At 42.5% G+C, this 20,190-nt stretch overlaps 1 protein-coding gene across 1 annotated transcript in view; it reads right to left on the bottom strand.

The window, feature by feature from the left end:
- Positions 1-6,514: 6,514 nt before the first annotated feature.
- Positions 6,515-20,190, bottom strand: part of LOC122798642 — a 409,392-nt gene continuing 395,716 nt past the window's right edge. The window contains exon 4 of the mRNA XM_044067728.1: positions 6,515-8,076. Coding sequence (XP_043923663.1) covers positions 7,835-8,076 — 242 coding nt within the window. The 3' untranslated portion in view covers positions 6,515-7,834. The remainder of the gene's footprint in view (positions 8,077-20,190) is intronic.

Consider the following 20,190-nt stretch of genomic DNA (forward strand, 5'->3'; position numbering starts at 1 on the left):
ATGAGTAGCTCCTGATCAACCATCTAGTATATTTTACTGTTTACTTTTACTTTCTACCCCTCTCCCCCACTACCATATCTGCCTCCCCACCTCTAGTCCTTTCAGCCTATACTTCCCCTCTGTACACTCTGGCTACTTGCCCTGCTATCTACATAGCTGATTGTTTCCAACCTAACCTGTCCTGAAAATCACCTTCCTTTGGCTCTAACTGCACCCTATTCCTCTCCCGCCACTTTTCCTTTCTACCAACAACACACTCACCTCTCTGTAACTACAAACTACTGTACCTCCCTATCTCCATTCTCTTTACACCTTACTGCCCACTTCTGGACCCGAAAGCTTAAATGTTGCCCTGTTTGTGCTTAGTAAAAACTGACCCGCCCCCACTTTTTCTGTGGACACAAGCTAAACATCCGGACTATCTTAATACTCTACCTGCATCAAGCTCCTCCCCCCAGGCCTACATCCACCCCTGAGGTAACTAATACACCTTGAACCTTAGGGTGCCATCTTTAAATCCCTGCTCTCCCACTCGGCTGCTGTGTCCCTGCTCTCTGAGTCTCTTCCACCTAGTAAGTACTCATGAATGGATGCTGTTACCTATAACACTGTTTTTGCCTAGTATTAGCAATATCTATAGTATGTGCATTTGCTGTTCACCTGCAATTACGTTTTTAGAGTGATACCATTACAAGGGACTGGATATCTTATCCTGTTACACTCACATAACAAAGGGAATTTTTTTGCTACAGCTGTTATACATTGTTGTTGGTTGCCTGCGATGTTTCTGCATGTACATTTGCCTGCTGATTTATAACTGTTGCACTACTTACCTACCTGACTAGGTAGGACATTGAAACCTAGCACAATACTACGGTCTTGTATAATCAACACAGCTCTGCCCAGTGGGATTCCTCCCTGCTACTTGTGATAATTAATTAAAGGTATATGTTGTTGTGTTCGCCAATGGAGTTATCTACTGCTATAACTCGATAAGGTTGTAGAACTAGGTCCTTGTCTTTAGTGACTTTATACCAGGGGACTGAGGCTAATTTCAAGTAATTACTTGTTAAAGTGTTATCCCTAGCCTTGTAAATGCTGCTTACAGTAAACGCCAACTCTGTAGTACTTGCACAGACATGTGTGGCTTTGGTGCCACACTTAGACCCCTACACCACTGTGTAACTCAGTAGCGTCCTGGATGAAGCAGCCTAGCACATTTGAACTGTTTTTAGACCAATTACAGCTATGCACTGTTAGACTTCACCCTATTTTTGTCTTAATTAACAGAATTAGGTGTGTTTCTGAGTTATGTAACAGCGGTATGTGCTTACTATGACTTTAGAGGCTGTTAGCCACGGCCGTTGTCTTTAGAAGCATAAGCAATAAGTGATTAAGGGCATATTCCAAGAAACTGCCTGTATAATCATTATCCCTGCCTTTTAACAGGCTGCACACAGTAAACACTGGCCCTGCTGTACCCGCTCAAACCCTTCAGGGCTCAGCATTACAATTAGACCAAACACCCACAGTTTTAACTCAGTAGCAACCTAAAACTGAATAGCAAACACCTGCTGAGCTAGCGCTGCCTATTAACACCAGATTCAGTGTATCTGTAATTTATCCCTTGTAGAAGGAAGTGAATAGCCGCTAAATGTGAATCCACCATGTTTCCGAACAGCAAATGGTCCCAATGAAAGGAGTATTGACATACTTAATTATTAGTTGTATGGTGCACTAGCTACCACTGAGTTGGACATATAAATAAGTTTTTAAACAGAAAGGTAGTGTTACCAGTGGCTAACATAGCCTCCATTATATTTCCTAACCGGTCGCTAACATAGTGTCCATTATATTTCCTAACTGAAGAACCACCCTGGCGTTAAGAAGAACAAGTCGTTTTTATAACTGTTCAGCTGCTACCTGAGTTAATACATTTATTTATAACTGTTCAGCTTCTACCTGAGTTATTACATTGTTACCCCTTTACTATTGCTAATGCCCCAGTATATGGTGGTTACAGCTCCTTAATTCATGGAGAGTAATGTTCAATTAATGCTAGCCTACACAAAAGGGTTTAACACCACAACGAAGTAAATGTACTTTACTCCCAATTGTGAAGCATGTTTTAAGCTGTTTTTATGTTACACATCCCTGTTTAACACTGCAGAATTGTAAAGTATTTTATATGTGCCTATGCTAAGAAACTGGTATCTGTGACTGTCCTCTTTCTCATTGCCTCTCCTCTTCACATTCTCTCTAGCCTCCCTGCCCTAAGCAGAAGGTAAATTTCAACCTACTGGACGTGGTAAAGAAGCCAAGTTTACGCTGCCAAGGTCCTGCTAAACCTACCCCCTGAAAGAATTACCTCTGCAGTTCCAAGGGAATTTATACTAAAGTATGTCTGTATACTACTGAGTTTTGTTAAACTTAGTCGCTAGAACCACAACCCTGCTAGGTGGTTAGAACTTGCTCTAACTGTGATACTGCAGCAGCCACTCTTCCCTTTCTCTGTAACCACTTATCCAGCCTTCTATACCCTTCTCCAAGCCACGATAAAGCCATATTTCATAGGCTTCCTAGCCTCGGGCTCCACAAGGACCTTTACTGTACTTACAAGACTTGGCCACTAGATGGCAGTCTGAATCCTCTTAATATCCCCTGCCTTATGAGTAGCTCCTGATCAACCATCTAGTGTATTTTAATCTTTACTTCTTTCTATCCCTCTCCCCCACTACCATATCTGCCTCCCCACCTCTAGTCCTTTCAGCCTATACTCTCCCTCTGTGCATTCTGGCTACTTGCTCTGCTATCTGCATAACTGACTGTTTCCAACCTAACCTGTCCTGAAAATCACCTTCCATTGGCTCTACCCGCTTCGTTCGCCCTGCGGGCTCACTCTGCTCCCCTACCTTGCCTCCAAATCTCACCCGCTCCCACTACTTCTACACTTACACTCATAAAACCACACCCCCTCATTAACTACCACCCACACACATCACAACCAACCAACCAAAACACATTCTACCTTTAAACCCAACCCCCCACTCCCAACCCACCACATTGCCACCACTCCCTATCTTAGATCTCCCCGCCTACATAACACAAATCCTATTTAGCCCACAATGTCTACACTAACTCCCATCTTATCACCAAAACCTAAACTACCATACTATCTCCTACCCCCACTTGGTATACTTTATCTTCTCACTGCCTATGAACACCACTACCTACCTATCCCGCAGTATCATATGATAATTTGTAAACTTTAACAAATGTATTTATATATCCAGGAGAAAAATTATTTTATCTGTATGCACTTCTTATACTTCACTGTTGGCACTGGCATTTTTGACAAGCATTTACATTTGTGAGATAGACGGTTTATACTTTCTGCATAACTATTGTTCTCAACACTTGCTTTTGCAGTTTCATATGGCATTCAAGAGAAATGGTAATGTACATGCTGATGACACTAGTGTTGTGGTTTTCTGATGACCCTGGATAATATCCAGAGGAGTGGTAAGCATGGTGAAAATTGTCTGGTATTCATAAATTAACTTAGTTAATATTTAGCCATGATAAATGTCATCCAGTAATCAATGACATAACTTCATTCTTCAGTATGTGAATGTTGACAGAATGGGTATTTTTACAGACCCCTTACATTTTTTGGAGTGTGTGGGTGTGCAACCCACCATTCTGTTTTCCTAAACGAGAAGTGTGTTTCAAGTGCTTTTATGTTGAAAATGTTTAGAAAGCCTGATAATTTTCTTGAAAACATATACGTTATGCCTGTGTTATTCCTTTGTTTGTACAAACCTTTATTTAAGGGGTAAGGGGAGGTGGGAGAGACACCTACCATTCTATTATACTAAATGTGAAGTGTGTTTCAAGTGCTTTTATGTTGAAAATGTGTAGAAAGCCTAATAATTTTCTTGAAAACATATACACTACTTATTTGTTATTCCTTGGTTTATACAAACCTTCATTTTTGGAATAGGGGAGACACCTACGATTCTTTTATACTAAATTAGAAGTGCGTTTCAAGTGCTTTATGTTGACAAATGATACACTGATTATTTTTGTGAATAAATTACTTATGTGATATTAATTTATTCTTCTCTGTTTTATGTTACATGGGATTATGGCACCCAAGCCTACATATCCACAAAAAAACACTTTTTCAGTGATGGTGAGAATGAGGTCATCATCCAAGCTCTGAGGCAGTAATGGAGTGTGAGATGCCGAGAGGATATGGCTACTAAAATAGAGATTTGTTACCACTTAGACATCAATGTGAATGCAGTTAGTGTTCGTTGCTGCAATTATGACAAGGTGAGGCATCAGGCCACTGATATGATTTCATTGGCATGGAGGAGGGTGGCTGCAGTTGACTGAGAAAAGCTGGCTATGGGAGGTGGTCCTGTTAGCGAGCCACCACTGATACACAACGGGGCATACCTGTCCACTGTCAAAGATCCTGATGGATCAGTGGAGCCTGCACACCACATATCATGTGCTTGGTGTTGGCTCTGATGTTTCTGGGAGGCCAAGTGTGTCCCAGGAGAAGATTCTAGGTAAGCTTACAAATAGCAACATTATATGGACTTGTTCACTAAAATAAATAATTTTGCTGATGTTGCTTGGGATACATGTTTTCTCCATCTGTACCTATTGACAAGTCAAGATAGTTATACAAGAGCGTTGTTCAGTAGACATGGGTGTGGGTGAACAGCTCAGACAAGTTTCAGATAAAGCTATTTCTTACAGGGCATATAGGCAATTGTGTAGTCACTGTGCCTGTATTATTCCCATTGTGATGACTAATTGACATCCATTCATTGTTTAATTTCTTCCAGGCCCATCCTCCCTGCAAAGTGATCCTAAAAACAGAGTTGCATTTTTAATCAAATTTAAATGTATGTCACCATTCAAAATGCAAAGAGCAAAACCGCATATACATTGAGAAATGTAAACAATATTATCAGATAGAGCTAAGTAATGGATACTAGAATGGTTGTGGGCACTAGTCCATTGCCATACCTACAGCCTCATTTGGTCATTATGTGGCTCTCTTAGGGGCCATTAATTAACAGAAGCTCAGGTAGCCATTTGGGTGACAGTGAAGTGAGCTGACATTTTGTCTGGCAGTTGGCTTACAGGATTAAAGAGCTGTTAACTAGCTGTTTGTTGTGGTCCAGTGGTACAAGGTTTGATTCCCTTAGCTTCCATTGCCTAACTGTGTGACTCTGAGCAAGTCACTTAACTAGACACCACTCTTGGGCTGAATCTGAAAAAAGTCCATGGAGACCAGTACTCTACCCCAGAAAATAAACTGAAAGTGTGTTGCAGCACTGCTAGTTTCTAATACAGTCCTGTAGTGACTGTAATGTGTGTGTGTGTGTGTGTGTGTGTGTAGGGGGGGCAGAGTAATCTTTACTAATAACAACAAGATCCATATGTAAGAACCTCACTATAACAAGGTTCTTTTTCTCTGGAATTTGGAGCTTAATCAGCATGCTCCATCTACCGCATAGTAATTGACATTTACAGAAAATTCAGAATAAATACTTAGTAGTTATAATGTATAATAAAAAGTAGTATTTGTCTATTAAACAGAATTTGGTCAGTTGAAAATTTACCTTTATATTTTACATTATGTACTTGGCAAATTTTATCTGGGATAGTTAACAAATGTGCATTTACTAAACATGGAAAAAGCATTTGCATTTGGTGTTTTTATTTTACTCAGATTTTTTTTTTTTTACATTTATTTATTTGTCTTTGACTACTTGGAAAGTCTGAATGGGTAAAACTCCTTTTCAGTGGATGCCCGAGGAGAAAAGTGCCATATTACCTACATTTGAACAGGCAATTAACATGAACTAACAAATAAAAATATACTGCTTAGTGTGTTTACTTCAAGTGTTTGCATGCCATTTACTCAGGACATACATCCTTGTTGCCATTTTTGTCAAGTGCTATAACTCCCACTAAATCGCTTTCCCTTGACTATCTAGCCCTAGTAGAACCCTGATCCTAATCCCAAACTCTTACACCCATTCCCTAACCCTAAAGTCCATGCTTACTCACCAAACCTAAAATTCCGATTATTTCCTAAACCTAAAGTCCTCTTCCTTTCCCCAAACCTAAACTGCTGATCTCTCCCTAAAGTTAAACTCTCCTTCCCCTTCTTTAAACATAAAGCCCACCTTCCCTGATCTGCATCACAATGGTCCCACAAACACTTCCTTCCCTGAGATGTGAACAGGTGTGACTGGTGGCTGTTGGCCAAACTAATACTGGAGTTTGAATGAGAACAACTGGCCACATTGTCTACAAGGCACTAAGTATCTGGCACTGAGGAATCTGTCTTGAAGTGTTTGGTACTCAAGCTGTTGTAGATCTTCCCTGTAGAACAGTGATATAAATATATATATATCAGGTAATCACCAGGTAAAGAACACTATGAAGTATTTACAGTATATGAAAATAATACATTTGTAGAACATTCAGCATTATTTTACAGTTTATGTATAAAATCACAATAACATTTTACTATTAAAACAGCAGATGAGCACCTGAATATTTTATCCAAACTGTTACTTGAGAATAGTAAACAAGATACAAACTGTTAGGATTTTATGATACCTATTCTATTTTACTACATAAGGCGTGGACTTAGTAATGGTGTTGGTACAACAGCAGAACTGCTTTATTGAAATGTATGACTTCATCTGGATTTTAAAATATAGATGAGACAGGATCAGAATAAGAATAGGGCTTAGTAATCAGGTGGTCCTGCACCTGTAACACCACAGTTACAAACCGCCCTTCTTATTCTGATCTTATCCAATCTACATTTTAAAATCCCAGTAAAATTATGTAGTAGATGGAACTGCTTATTAAGGATTTCTGGAATCCCTGCATGCTAATTTTTTCTTTATTTGAAAGTCACTACAAGGTTCTTTGTGCTTTACCTTGGAACTGCTCAATGCATTCCTTATCAGGTTAAAAAATCTGTATTGCAAACTTACATGATGTCAGTGAAGACCCATGAAAATATTATAAAGTGATGCATAATTCAGTAAAGACTGTTTTTTACTACTTTGTTATACAATTAGTTTTACTTCTGAAAAATTAAGCTAAATTAAAAATGTTTGTATTCAAAAACAAACCATACCTTCTATTAACAAAAACATTAACTTACTAACATACTCTTGATGCAAAACTAAAGCATGTCAAACATTTGTATATGTAGCAACTCTGTGCTTACCGCAATTGAAATTATTATGAATATTTATGTCTATTTTTCAGGTGATTCTGAATGCTACACTAAAAGCAAATGACAGTTTCAAACTTCAGTACTGTATCTGTCTTTTTTACGAAGGATAAAGTACATACAAATACTATTATATCTCTATCTGAAAGCTAAGATAGTGAATGACACAATTCTAAGAAATTCTAATCTGACAGCAGAAAGATGATCTGGTTACAATCATACATACCTCTCAACTAACTTATTTGCTTAAAAATTCTGAACAAAGCCAAAGATTTGAGGGGGGGCCCAAAATGAAGGACAAATTCTATACATTATTCTAATTCACTTAAAAATTAAAAGAACAATATGTTTTACATCAACATGATTATCTGAACAATATCAAGAATGAAACTAATGTCTTGCATTAATGACTGACTATTATTCTTACTGATTTACCATACAATCAAATATTTTATGAGGAAAACGGCAAACATATGAAGCAAAATAAAGGACATTATGCAAATTCATTGACAATTGAGAGGTGTGCTAATTTTTAAATTGTCAAGAGCATTAGTTAAATACTCTGGGTTTCTTTCTGAAATTCCTACAGTTTACAAGGATTCTATCTGCATAATCCAAAGATAACTTCAGAATTCTAAGGATATCTTCATCTGTTTTTTGATTTCTTTCCATTGATGTTACATTGTAGTTGTTTACGAGAAACTTTGCACCAGGCAGGTCTGGAAAGAGTTCTGTTTCATGGTTTCCATCATTTTCCTGACCAAAGGTTGCTACAATTATGGGATAGACACCTAAATGTCACAAACAATGCAATAGGTTACAACTTTACTTTGAAATATAATTAGATATGAATGAGATAATTTTAGTCACGTGCAAAATGACACAAAATACTAAATGCATAAAACATACTGGGGAAAGATGTTTTCTATATATATCATGTCAGTATAATGTACACAGGTTCAGTGTAAATATCAGACAGGAGCTGTTATTTTTTCTAATTCAATTATTTGAGATCAGACAACAACTGCAAATTCAGCATTCCTATTTTAAAATCTTATCAGAAAGGCAAAAGCAACTATGCATTTTTTAGTAAAAGCTAAGAATTTTCCTTTTTCTCAACACTTGAGGAGCTGACTTGGGGACTAGGAAAGGCAATTTTACTAGCTCAGTGGTGCTGCGGTAGCGTTGTCACCTTGCAGCAAGATGTTGTCCCATTCGATTCTCAGCTAAAGCGTCTGCTGTGTGGAGACATTCGTGAAAGGGCGTACCTTCGTTTAAGGTTGTGCGTCAGGGCTGGCAACTCAGTGCGTAAAAATCTTCTGCCAATCATTAGCGGACTGGAGTTCCGCTGTAGCGACCCCTAACCGGGAAAAGACGAAAAGACACAACAACCAATCCCAGGGAAGGAGACGGGGTTACACATAGGCAAGGTAGCCTTGGTGGTATAACCAGGATTAGTATCTCATGCTTATAAATGCTGGAGCCATGCATTGACAGGCATTCTAAGCAGGAATGGTCTTGCAATATTTTGGGCACTGAAGTGTGATAGTGAATATAGTACATAAATAAAAAAATGCCTATAGACATGATGTGTTTGTGTGGTCTGCATTGCTCTGAAAATCATTCATATCTGACTGCACTGACTGCGTTTAATTTTGATTTGAAGCTATTTACTTAAGGTTTTATCACTTCTGTTTTGTATCTTATTCTAGTATTACATTTGTTTCATTTTAAATTTTCTGTTCTGTTGCAGTTTTAAGAGTTCTTGGCTAGGGTCAATTAAAAAAAGTTACCAAAGAAATCCTTTGCAAACTGTGAATAGCATCAGGTAATTAGTGGGGGGAGCTGAGAAACAGCACTGCTCCCTTATTTAGAAATATCTGTATTTTGCTGAAAGTGTTTGTGTGGTCTGCATCGTTCTGACTATAATCTCTGACTGTATACTCTCCTCTACCACCCACCCAGTCCTTGTTGTGTTGTTAAATTTGGTGGCTTTTGAGTCCCCCCCCCCACTATAAATCTCATTTTGGACACTCCTCCCAGTCTCATCTCATCAGCTCATTCTACTGAGGAGAGAGAGAGAGATCATGTGGGAAGGCCCACCCCCTTAGTTTTTCAAACTTGAATTTTCTTGTTTCATCCCTTCCCACTTAACCTAAAAAAATGCACTTTATTCATCTGCTTTTACTGTATTTGTGTTTCTTCCTTTTTTATTATTTTGCTTTTTTTGCTTGTTCTTAAAAGTACTAATTGCATTTATTCTGCTGCATTTATTACTACTTGCTAGTAGCCTGATTAAAAAGTAACTGTTATTCTAAGCCTTTTGGTTTAAGCACTTGGACTTCAAGCCAGTTGTTTTACATTAAGAAGGTATGTGGTCTACACTCTTGTGACAGGACAGGTAGCTTACATCCTTCTAAGTTGGAAATTGCTGGTTGAAGGCTTAGCGTCTGTTATTCTAAAAGTGTCTTAGTTCTGGTTTAAGCACTTGGGCTTTAGGCCAGTTATTTTACATTAAGAATGTTTGTGGTCTATACTCTTGTGAGAGGAAAGGGTAGATTCTACCCTTCTGAGCTGGGCATTGCTGGTTGAAGGCTTATTGTACCTGCCTATTTGAACTGTTTCTTTCTGAAATTGGTGTGCCTTTGCTGTAGCACAGACTAGATTCAGATCTGCTGAATCTAGTGCTGTTTGAGCACTAATCCAGTCCATCTTTTTGAGAAGGTTCCTCTGCACTCTAGTGGCAGGAGTGTGCAGTTAGAACTTGCCTGACTGAAGACTGCTGGAACAGGGCTCAGTTTTGAGTTTTTTTTATTGGTTAATTGGTTAATTTGTTTAAATCAAGACTGCTCTTGTTTGCTGCTATTATAATTGCATAAAATATTATAAATATTGCTGTTATATTTAAGTGTGCATCTGTTCTCCTGTGTTAAATAGACCTAAACAGAGTTTAAATATCTTTAGCATAGTCAGGTTATAGGTTTTGCTGTATCCAGATGTTTGCAGGATTCCTGCATTTCTTGCTATGCCATCTTGTGTTGGTTGGGGCCTGCCTGCACTTAGTGGAAGTAAATGAAGTAGTTGGACCTAGTCTGGAATAGGGTGTTGAGCTAAGAGCTCAGGGACAAGGGTTGATTGGTCAATTCCAGTGTTTCTATTTTACTTTCATTTTTGGGGCATTTAAACCCAGCATTTGCATGGGTTTGTGCTTGTTTGCCTATCACGCACCACCACTGTACTGTTTTAACCCTTTGCGAGGTATCTCAGTTGCATTTTTTTCCCCTTACCAGAACTCCTGTGTAAGCGAGGCCCTCACCTGCAGCTACTGTATTGCTTTTATCCAGCCCTACTCACACCTACAGGTACTCTCCTCAGATAGTATCCAGTCTGCTATCCCTGACCTCTCTTCCATATATTCTAACCATAGACAGACAATTTCCTGTGGTTTCTTCTGGTAGTCTGGTTGATACGGGCATACTGAGACAGTGTAGCAACTGCCTTATGTGCACAGACAACCCTGTACTACTACCACTTAGTAACACAATATGTGAAAGATGCAATTACATTAAGAACCTAGAATCCTTGCTACATCAGTCATAAGCCAGTACATCTGGCACTGAGTAGGCTGTCTGCACAAACACTACTAACACCACACCTCTAACACCACCCAGATCTGTACAACACACTCCTACATATGCAGAGGTTCTCAACAAAAACATACCTAAACAAAAGAGACCTCCAAAGCAAAAACACATATGCACATCACAACCCACAGCACTAGGCATCACACATAGTACATGTCTATGTCTTACAATCTCTAAGACCCAGCCACAAACCCAACATACTAGTCAGAGCAGACTCTAATGTGAGACACACAGATGTGCCCCTCACCAAACTAGACAAGGAGAAAGTAATGGTAAGTTGTTTGTCAGGTGCTAGAATCTGCCATATCACTTATGCACTTAAGTCTCTTAACAACAGGTACTGTTATAACTTAGTCATAGTCCATTTTGGTGTGAATGACTTGCAACATACCTCTCTGGACAATATGAAGACAGACATGATTGAGCTCACTGAATATGCGTCTCAGGCAGGTATGCTTAAGCAGCATCCTAACATCACCCAGAATGATGCCTCAATGCAAACAGGAAATGATTAACTTTAACAATTGGCTAAGTTTCTGGTGTCAGTTCAAGGGGATCTAGTAACTGACAGCCTGGGAAGACATGACTGACAGACCACAATGCTTTGCCAGAGATAGCCCTCATCTGTCTCCCCTGGGCTTCAGGCTCCTGGCAAAGGCTCTTGCCTCCCTCATAGTGCCCTTTTAAGCAAAATCATGAACACAAAATTACTAACATGAAAAATTCTTCAAAAGAAATTTAAAGGTCATGCTGCTAAATGCTAGGAGTCGTAGCATGAAACTGCACTCATTGCAAGCATTCCTTGCCCTGGAAGATGCTTGACATTTGTGCCGTCACTCAAACCTGGTTTAAAGCTGTAGGAAGCACCCCAGCCTTACCAGTTTATTCATCCTACCATATTTTCAGACCCCAAACAGAGAGTTACAAAACCAAAGAAGGTGGAGTTTCAATATTTATCAAAGACATACACACCTCCAGGCTGGCCAAACGGTATGGCACACAGGAGACACTCCAAGCGCAGTTAACTGTTGACAAAACACCTATTCAAATCACTGCTAGTTACAGACCCCCCAGCCATGATGCAAGATGCCCACTCCACCTATCTGGACTTGCTTGAATTCATCAAAATTCAACCCTCTGCCGTGATCCTATGTGACTAACTACCCAACCACAGAGTGGAAGACTTATTTTAGCCCAAACATGAATGCCCAGAGATTCCTCGACTTTGTCAATGCCAATGCACTGGATCAACTGGTCAACACCCCTATGAGAGGTGAAAAATGCCTGGACCTGGTCCTAACCAACATGAGTAGCCACTGTAGCACCCCTACAGTGTCATCCTCCTTGGTAAGATCCAGCCGTAAAGCAATCACTTTTGAAGTCCCCATCTGTCCTGCCACCCCCCCCCTTTGTCAGGGTCAAACAAAAACACTTTTCCAAAGCTGACTACAATCTCCTCAGAGCAGGTATAAGTAGCTTCACAGCCATTGTTCCTTCAGTTGGAGCTAGCATTAATATCCAAGCCTACACCAAAAAACTATATCAGTACCTACATAGCTGTACGGACTCAGCAATACCTGACAGGACCAAATCATCTTCCTCAAGGAAGAGTAAACTTGTCTGTTGGACCTCAACAATAAACTCTAAATAAAAGGAACAAATTGCTGTCCAAGACCAAGAAGGAGCAGGTGCCAAGTTGGAAACAATCTCTCCTTTGTCTGAACAAGCAAATAAGGTCACTGGTGAATTTCTTAAGGCTAACTTCAAGTCCAAAATGGCCACATCCACTAAGGACAATCACAAGGCCTTCTTCACATATGTCTGCAGTCTCAAAGGTAACACCCAAATCTGCTCTGAAATGGTGGTCAATAACACCACATACACAAATGCCATAGATATAGCCAACCTGCTGGCAGACAGTTTCAGTGAAAATTTCACCCCCATCCCCCCATCAGTAAATCAGGACATCCCCAGCACCTGCTCCCCTCCCATCATCACCATGGAGCAGATCTTTAATGCCCTCTCAAAGGGAAATAATACAGTGTCCATGGGACCCAATGACATCCCTGGCTGTATCCTACATTAACTCAGACATAAGCTCTCAGCTCCATCAGACACCCTATTCAACCAAAGCCTGAGCATCGGCTTCATCCCAGCTGAATGGAGGACAGCCACTGTCATCCCTCTACACAAAGGTGGAGCATCTACTGACACAAGCAATTATAGGCCTATCACCCTAACTAGCCTGATCTGCAAGGCCATGGAATGCATTATCATGGACCTTACAAACAAGGACAATGGCAACCTCCAAACACTTGACCCCTCACAGTTTGGTTTTGTCAAAGGGAGATCATGCCTTTTAAACTTGGTCTACTTCTTCAAAACAGTCACCAAAGCCATGGATGAGGGGAAAACAGTGCACACCACCTATCTTGTCCTAGCCAAAGCCTTCGACACTACTCCCCACTCAGGCATAATAGATAAAGTCTCCCAACTAGGTATAAACCCGTATGTTACCAGATGTGTAGCTAAATGGCTCACTGATAGAACCCACTCAGTCAAAATAGGGGAAACGACCTCTAGTAGTAGACCTGCAACCAGCAGTGTACCCCAAGGATTGGTCTTGGGGCCTCTACTGTTTGGGATATACTTTTCTAAGGTGCAAGCCAAAACCAGTGGTCTGTGGCTGACCAAGTTTGCAGATGACTGCAAGCTGGGCGCTGTCTTAAATTCCCCTAGTGATGTGAACATTCTCCAAGAGGGCCTTACCCAAACTAATGAATGGTGCCAGAAGCATGGCCTCAAACTGAATGTCAAGAAATGCATCATTATCCACTTTGGAGAAAATGGCATCCCCACTAATTATCACATTAATAACAGTGTACTAAGCACGCAATCAGGACTTGGGCACACAGGCTAATAGCAACCTGACTTTTGATCATCATGTTGCCTCTGTTGTATGGAAGGCTTTCTACATGGCCCACCTCATAAATAAGGGCATTTCATCTAGGAACAAGGAGGTCATAACATCTCTGTACTCCTTCCTTATCAGACCTATTATTGGGTACAATGCCCCATTTGGCATGTACCTTGCCAAGCACATGCAGCAGCAGAAGACCACAGAGGTTCCTGACCAGGAAACTCCAGGGTATCAAAATAGAAGTTATGTCTTACCATAACGTTCCATCTGTATTGTTGATCCTCATTCAGTCATTACATATGGGTATGGGTTCCGACCGAGCTGGCCATTTTCCAAGCTCGCGTCAGCTTCAAACTCTCGAGCTAAACTCTTACCCATAATCCCCCTCTCCCTGTTACCTCAGATTGAGTTTGCAAGTCAAAAGAAGGTAGAGGCTACCTCTGGTCAAATAACTTAAGAGAACCGGATGGTGAGATCCACTAGAAGAAACAGGAGATGGAAGGAGGGAGGGTCATAATGACTGAACGAGGATCAGCAATACAGATTGAACGTTATGGTAAGACATAACTTCTTTATCTGATATTGTTAATCCTCGTTCATTCCTTATGCATGGGACAGAGTCCCCAGCTACCTCTATTCCTGGGAGGCTCTCATGGAAGGACATTCCTGAGCACCATAGAACCGAAAGATGCTCTTCCCCTGGAGGCCAAATCCAATTTATAATGACTGATGAAGGTATGAGGTGTAGCCCAAGTTGCAGCTGCACAGATGTCATGTAAAGAAGCTCTGGCATGGAAGGCAGCAAAAGTTGCCACCGACCTTGTTGAATGAGCTTTCATGGTAGTAGGCAATGAGATATTACGTTGTGTATAAATGAAGGTCACACAGTCCTTCAACCATCTAGCTAATGTGACCTTAGCAACAGCAGATCCTAATCTAGGTCCAGAAAAGACCAAAATTAACTTGTCAGATTTACGAAAGGGTTTAGTCCTGTTTAAGTAAAAATGGATTTGCCTGTGGCTATCTAGGGTATGTAGGCAATACTCTCCTCTGTTTGAATGATTTGGAAAGAAAACTGGCAATTCAATGGTTTGATTACTGGACATTTCAGAGATCACTTTTGGCAGAAATGATGGATTAGTTCTCAGAGACACTCTGTCTCTATGAAAAATCAACTATGGACTCTTGATACATAAAGCTTGAAGCTCAGAAATACATCTGGCAGATGTAATGGCAACCAAAATCAAGGTTTTCCATGACAAATGCTTGAGGTCACAAGAAGAAGCAGGTTCAAAGGGTGGCATTGTCAGAGCTTGTAAAACTAATAATGAATCTCATGGCTGAATAGGTTCTCTAAAAGGTGGCCTCAGATGATTCACACCTTTTATGAAGGTCTTGCACAATTTGTGAGACATAAGAGAGGAATATTGGACATCCTCATGGAAATTAGAAATTGCAGCCAAATGAACTCTAATGGTAGAGGCAGATAGACCCGACTGGAAAAGGTCGGCCAGATAGTCTAGTATTATCGACACTGGTGCTGAGAAGGGATCTACATGTTTATCTTTCAGCCAACAGGTAAATCTTTTCCACTTGCTCAAACAAGTAATTCTAGTGGAAGATTTATGAGATGCAATGAGAATGTCACGTACTGGTAAAGAAAGATCATTCTGCCTGGCAATCAAGGGAATTGAAGTATCCAAGCTGTGAGCTTCAGACTGTTCAAGCTGGGATGAATCAGGTTCTGTGCATGTGAGATCAACTCTGGGATTGGATGGAGACTCCATGGTCGATCTAGTAGGTGAGGCCAAAGGAAGGGGGACCAAATCTGTCAAGGTCAATGTGGTGCTACAAGGATCACCTTGTTCTTCAACCGACGGGCTTTCTTCAGAAACTGGGGAATGAGGGGAAAGGCTGGGAATGTGTAAAGAAGACGCGAGGGCCAATCGTGGACTAGACCGTCCCTGGGTGAATGTCCCGGAGGGGGAACCAGGGCGAAGGATTTGCTGCATTTGTAGTTGATCGAGGATGCAAAGAGGTTGCGGCAAGGATGGCCCCAGCGGTAGAAGATATCCGCCGCTATCAAGGGATTCAGGGGCCACTCGTGATGCTGAAGAATGCACCTGCTGAGTCTGTCTGCTATCACATTGGAACTCCCGGGAATGTGCATTGCTAGAAGAAAACGACTGGTAGCCATCGCCCATTGCCATACCCTCATGGCCTCTCGACAAAGGGGGTAAGATTTGGTTCTACCTTGCTTGCTGATGTACCAGACCACCGCCATGTTGTCTGATTGAATTGCAATTGTCCCAGATGGCAGCAGGGGATGGAATGCTTGCAACGCCAGAAGCACCACCCTCAGCTCTAGAACATTTATATGCAGATGGGCCTCCAGTTTGGACCAAGTGCCTTGGACTGTCTGTCCCTGACATAGCCCCCCCCACCCCATCAGGGAGGTGTCCGTGGTCACTGCGGCCTTGGGTTGCTGGAGGGAGAAGGGGCAATACCATTGTGACAGATTGTGTGTCATCCATCAATTTAAATCCTGTCTGCACCTGTCGGTTACTCAAATCATGGCTGAAAGAGGATGCTGAAAGGGATACCATTGGGTGAGCAGTAGCCATTGTAGAAACCTGGTCAGGGGACAATGGGGATGGAGGCTGCCATGGAACCCAACAGCTGTAGAACCGAGTGAGCAGTGGATTTCTTGAAAGGAATGGAATCAGTTGTTGCTTTATCCTTAAAATTCTGTGCTCTGCAATGGCAGCTCTGCTGTTCTTTGTGTCCAAGATAATCCCTATGAATTCTGTTGACTGACATGGGGTGAGATTGGATTTTTGCCAGTTTATGGTTATACCTAGCCTTTGTGCAGCGAGGAGAGAGTATGCTAGGGCTTCTTCCAGTAGATGTCTGGTGGGGGTGGAAATGAGCCAGTCATCTAGATATGGAAACACCTGGAATCCTTGAAGTCGCAAGTGAGCTGTGATGACTGCCATGCCCTTTGTGAACACTCTGGGGGCTGTAGAGAGTCCGAAGGGCAGTAATCTGAACTGGTAGTGACTGGCTCCCGCACAGAAGCAAAGAAATCTTCTTGATGGCCTGCCCACTTTTACGTGGTAGTACGCATCTTGAAGATCTATCGAGCACATCCAATCGTCTTTTTCCAAAAGCGGGAGGATAGACTGTATTGTGACCATCTGGAATTTTTGTACTCTCACAAACTTGTTCAATACACTAAGATCCAAAAATGGTCTCCAGTCCCCGGTTTTCTTTGGCACCAAAAATAGTCGAGTAGAATTCGGATCCTATCTGGTCTAGAGGGACTATTTGAATGACTCTCTTTCTTAGCAGCTTTTCTATCTCTAGTGCTGCTTCTTCCCTTTGACTGGGTGGAACATCGGGAAGGTTTTTTGAAGGGACAGGAGAAATATTGAAGGGGATATGAAAACCTCTGGTTATAATCCTTTGTACCCAAGAATCGGTGGTGATCGTTAGCCATGTAGAAGGGTACAAGGAGAAACAACCCCCAACCACCTCCAGAGGAAAGGAGTTGGGCCGCTCTTCAGGAGTGCTGGTAGGGTTGGCCAGGGAAAGAGTCCCTGGAACCCTGGTTACACGGACCCCCTCTGCCCCGAAAGGAGAGCCTTCCCTGTGAGTTTCCCCCTCTAACTCTTGAGGAGAACTCGGCCTGTGTGTCACGGAAAGGACCCTGAGACTTCTTGAACCATATCTTCCCACTCTTTTGGTTTTGGGAAAAAGCATGTTGAGGGGAAGAATAATGGACACCTATGGCAGAAAAGGTCTTACCGTCCTGCTCACATCTGGCCAGTGTGCTTTTAACTTTGAGTCCAAACAATGAGGAGGCTTCAATGGGAGTGTTAAGAAAGGAAGCCTTAAAGGGTTCTGCGAAATTGCACAAGCGCATCCAGGCGTGTCGTCTCAAGACCGCACCTGAACCCTCTGCTCTAGCTGCTCCTCCTGATGCATCAGATATGAGTCGCATAGAGGAGTTAGACATTCAACGGTGGCCAGCTGAGAGGCCATTTTGTCACGGACCTCATCAGACATGACAACAGCCAGGGATTGAGAGCTCAGAAATCAGATCCCTTTGAAGCCTGGTAAAGCATGCAATATAATTCAGGGACCTGACAGTAAAGGTCGCTGATGCAAAGGTGCGCTTCCCAATCCTCTCCAGGGCACGGGACTTTTTGTTAGGTGGATGGACAGTCTGGCTTTCTTCTTCTGCCAGATCCTTTTTTGTTGCGGCAGCCACCACCAAAGCATCCACAGGAAGACCTTTGGACCAATGGGGATCCGTAGCAGGAGGGGACAAAATCCTATCTGGCCTCTGGGGAATAGCTTTGACGGTGTCAGGAGCCTTCCAAGAAAGCTGCACGATAAGCCAGACAACTTCATCGGCAGGTGGAGTAACCCAGGAGGTAGGGGGCCGGGCACAAAAAGCCTGCAGGAACACAGATTCCTCAGAGGTCGGATTAGAGGACTGCCAGTCACCTCTCTGTTTCAGGATTTCGAGGATATCACCAAAGGATATCTCAGAGGGTGACCGTGGGGATCCTTCCCTCTCATCAAAATCTATGTCTTCAGTGAGGGACTCCTCTATGGAGTCCATGTGCTTCCTCTTACACAAACATTTCCGGTGAACTTCCTCAGCAGGAGAAGTTGGGGAAGACAGCGGAAAAGGGGTTTCCTCTGGGAATATGTTCTGAGGCCCTTGCACCTGGTGTCTGCTCGGTGCGACTTGTGAAACCAGTGTACCAGAGGAGGGTGGAGGGATAGACGGTCCAGTATCGCCAGCAGCAGTGAAAGCCTTCTCCATCAGTTGTAAGGCTGGTCCACCTGGGAGGGTGGCCTAATGGTTAAGGTGTTTGCCTTGCAAACACAAGGTGCAGGGTTTGAGTCTCACAAGGGATAATTGGCTAAGCTTAAAATGGCTCGCAAGGGCAGTTAGCTTAGTACTAATCTATGAATCTATGTCCAGGACAGGGGTCACCCCTCCCCTAAGTGGCTCAGCCTGCCGACCTAGAGTCCCCAGATGGCTGTGGAGCAGCAAATTACGTGTCACAACTGACATCCTGGGTCGTAGCAAAACTTTCCTGCCACAAAGGCAACTGCAGTTCCTTAATGAGATCCATAAAGGGAACCGCAGAAGGGGAAGACTGTGCTATATCCATGGACTTCAAAGTCAAAGTCCACATGGATTTTAATCCGCAGGTGGCTGCTAGCTCAAAGGGAGGAGACGTTAAAGCTCCGAGCACCATATTTAAGTCCCATGGTAAAACGGGTTGTGAAACTGGGGGCGAAGTAACCAGGCTCCATTCAGAAAGGCTTTACACAGCTTATGACCCATGAGGGAAGGCTCATAGGCAACATGATAATTAGAGATCACTGCCAATTGAACTTTTATAGTGGAGGCAGCGGAACCCTGTCTGAAGAGTGATGCCAGAAAATCCAACACCGCTGACACAGGGGCTGTAAGGGGATTAAGATTACGCTGCTGAGCCCAAATTGCAAATCTCTTCCATTTACTAGAGTATATTTTCCTAGTAGAAGACTTGTGAGAAGAAGACAGAATCTGTACTACTTCCGGGGTAAGGGTATGCTGTCTGACTAGGGTAGGAAGTGGAGCAGCCAAGCAGCTAGATTGAGAGTTTGGAGGGATGGGTGGGGCTGTCCCGACTGATGAGTCCATAGGTCTGGAACTGGGTCCAGAATCCAAGGACCATCCACCGCATATTTCCGAAGGAAGGGGAATCAAACTTGACAGGGCCAGTGTGGTGCGATCAAAATCATGCTGCTTCCCAAGCAGATTGCCTTCTGAATCACTCTGGGCAGAAGAGGGACCGGTGGGAAGGTGTAGAGCAGACTGGACGGCCAACTGTGGACTAGAACATCCCTGGGTGACTCCCCCTGAGGAGGGATCAGAGTGAAAAAATTGCTGCACTTTGCATTTAGGGGACTGGCAAAGAGGTCGCAGCAGGGAAGACCCCACTTGGAGAAGATCCGGGCAGCCACTCGATCGTTCAGGGACCACTCATGAGTCATCAGAATAGCTCTGCTCAGCCTGTCTGCTATCACATTGGATTTCCCCAAAATGTGCGTTGCCACTAGAAAATGCTGGGAAGCGATCGCTCAGTTCCACACCCTCATGGCTTCCCTGCAAAGGGGGTAGGACTTGGTTCCCCCATTTGTTCAGATACCAGACGACCGACATATTGTCAGACAGAATCACAATAGTTCCCTGGGGAAGAAAGCTGTGAAGTGCCTGCAACGCTAGAAGCACCGTTCTCATCTCCAGAACATTGATATGCAAGTGAGTCTCG

This window comes from Protopterus annectens, chromosome 3.part1 (assembly GCF_019279795.1).
Source record: "Protopterus annectens isolate FY-2018-M chromosome 3.part1, PAN1.0, whole genome shotgun sequence".
Taxonomy (NCBI): Eukaryota; Metazoa; Chordata; order Ceratodontiformes; family Protopteridae; genus Protopterus; species Protopterus annectens.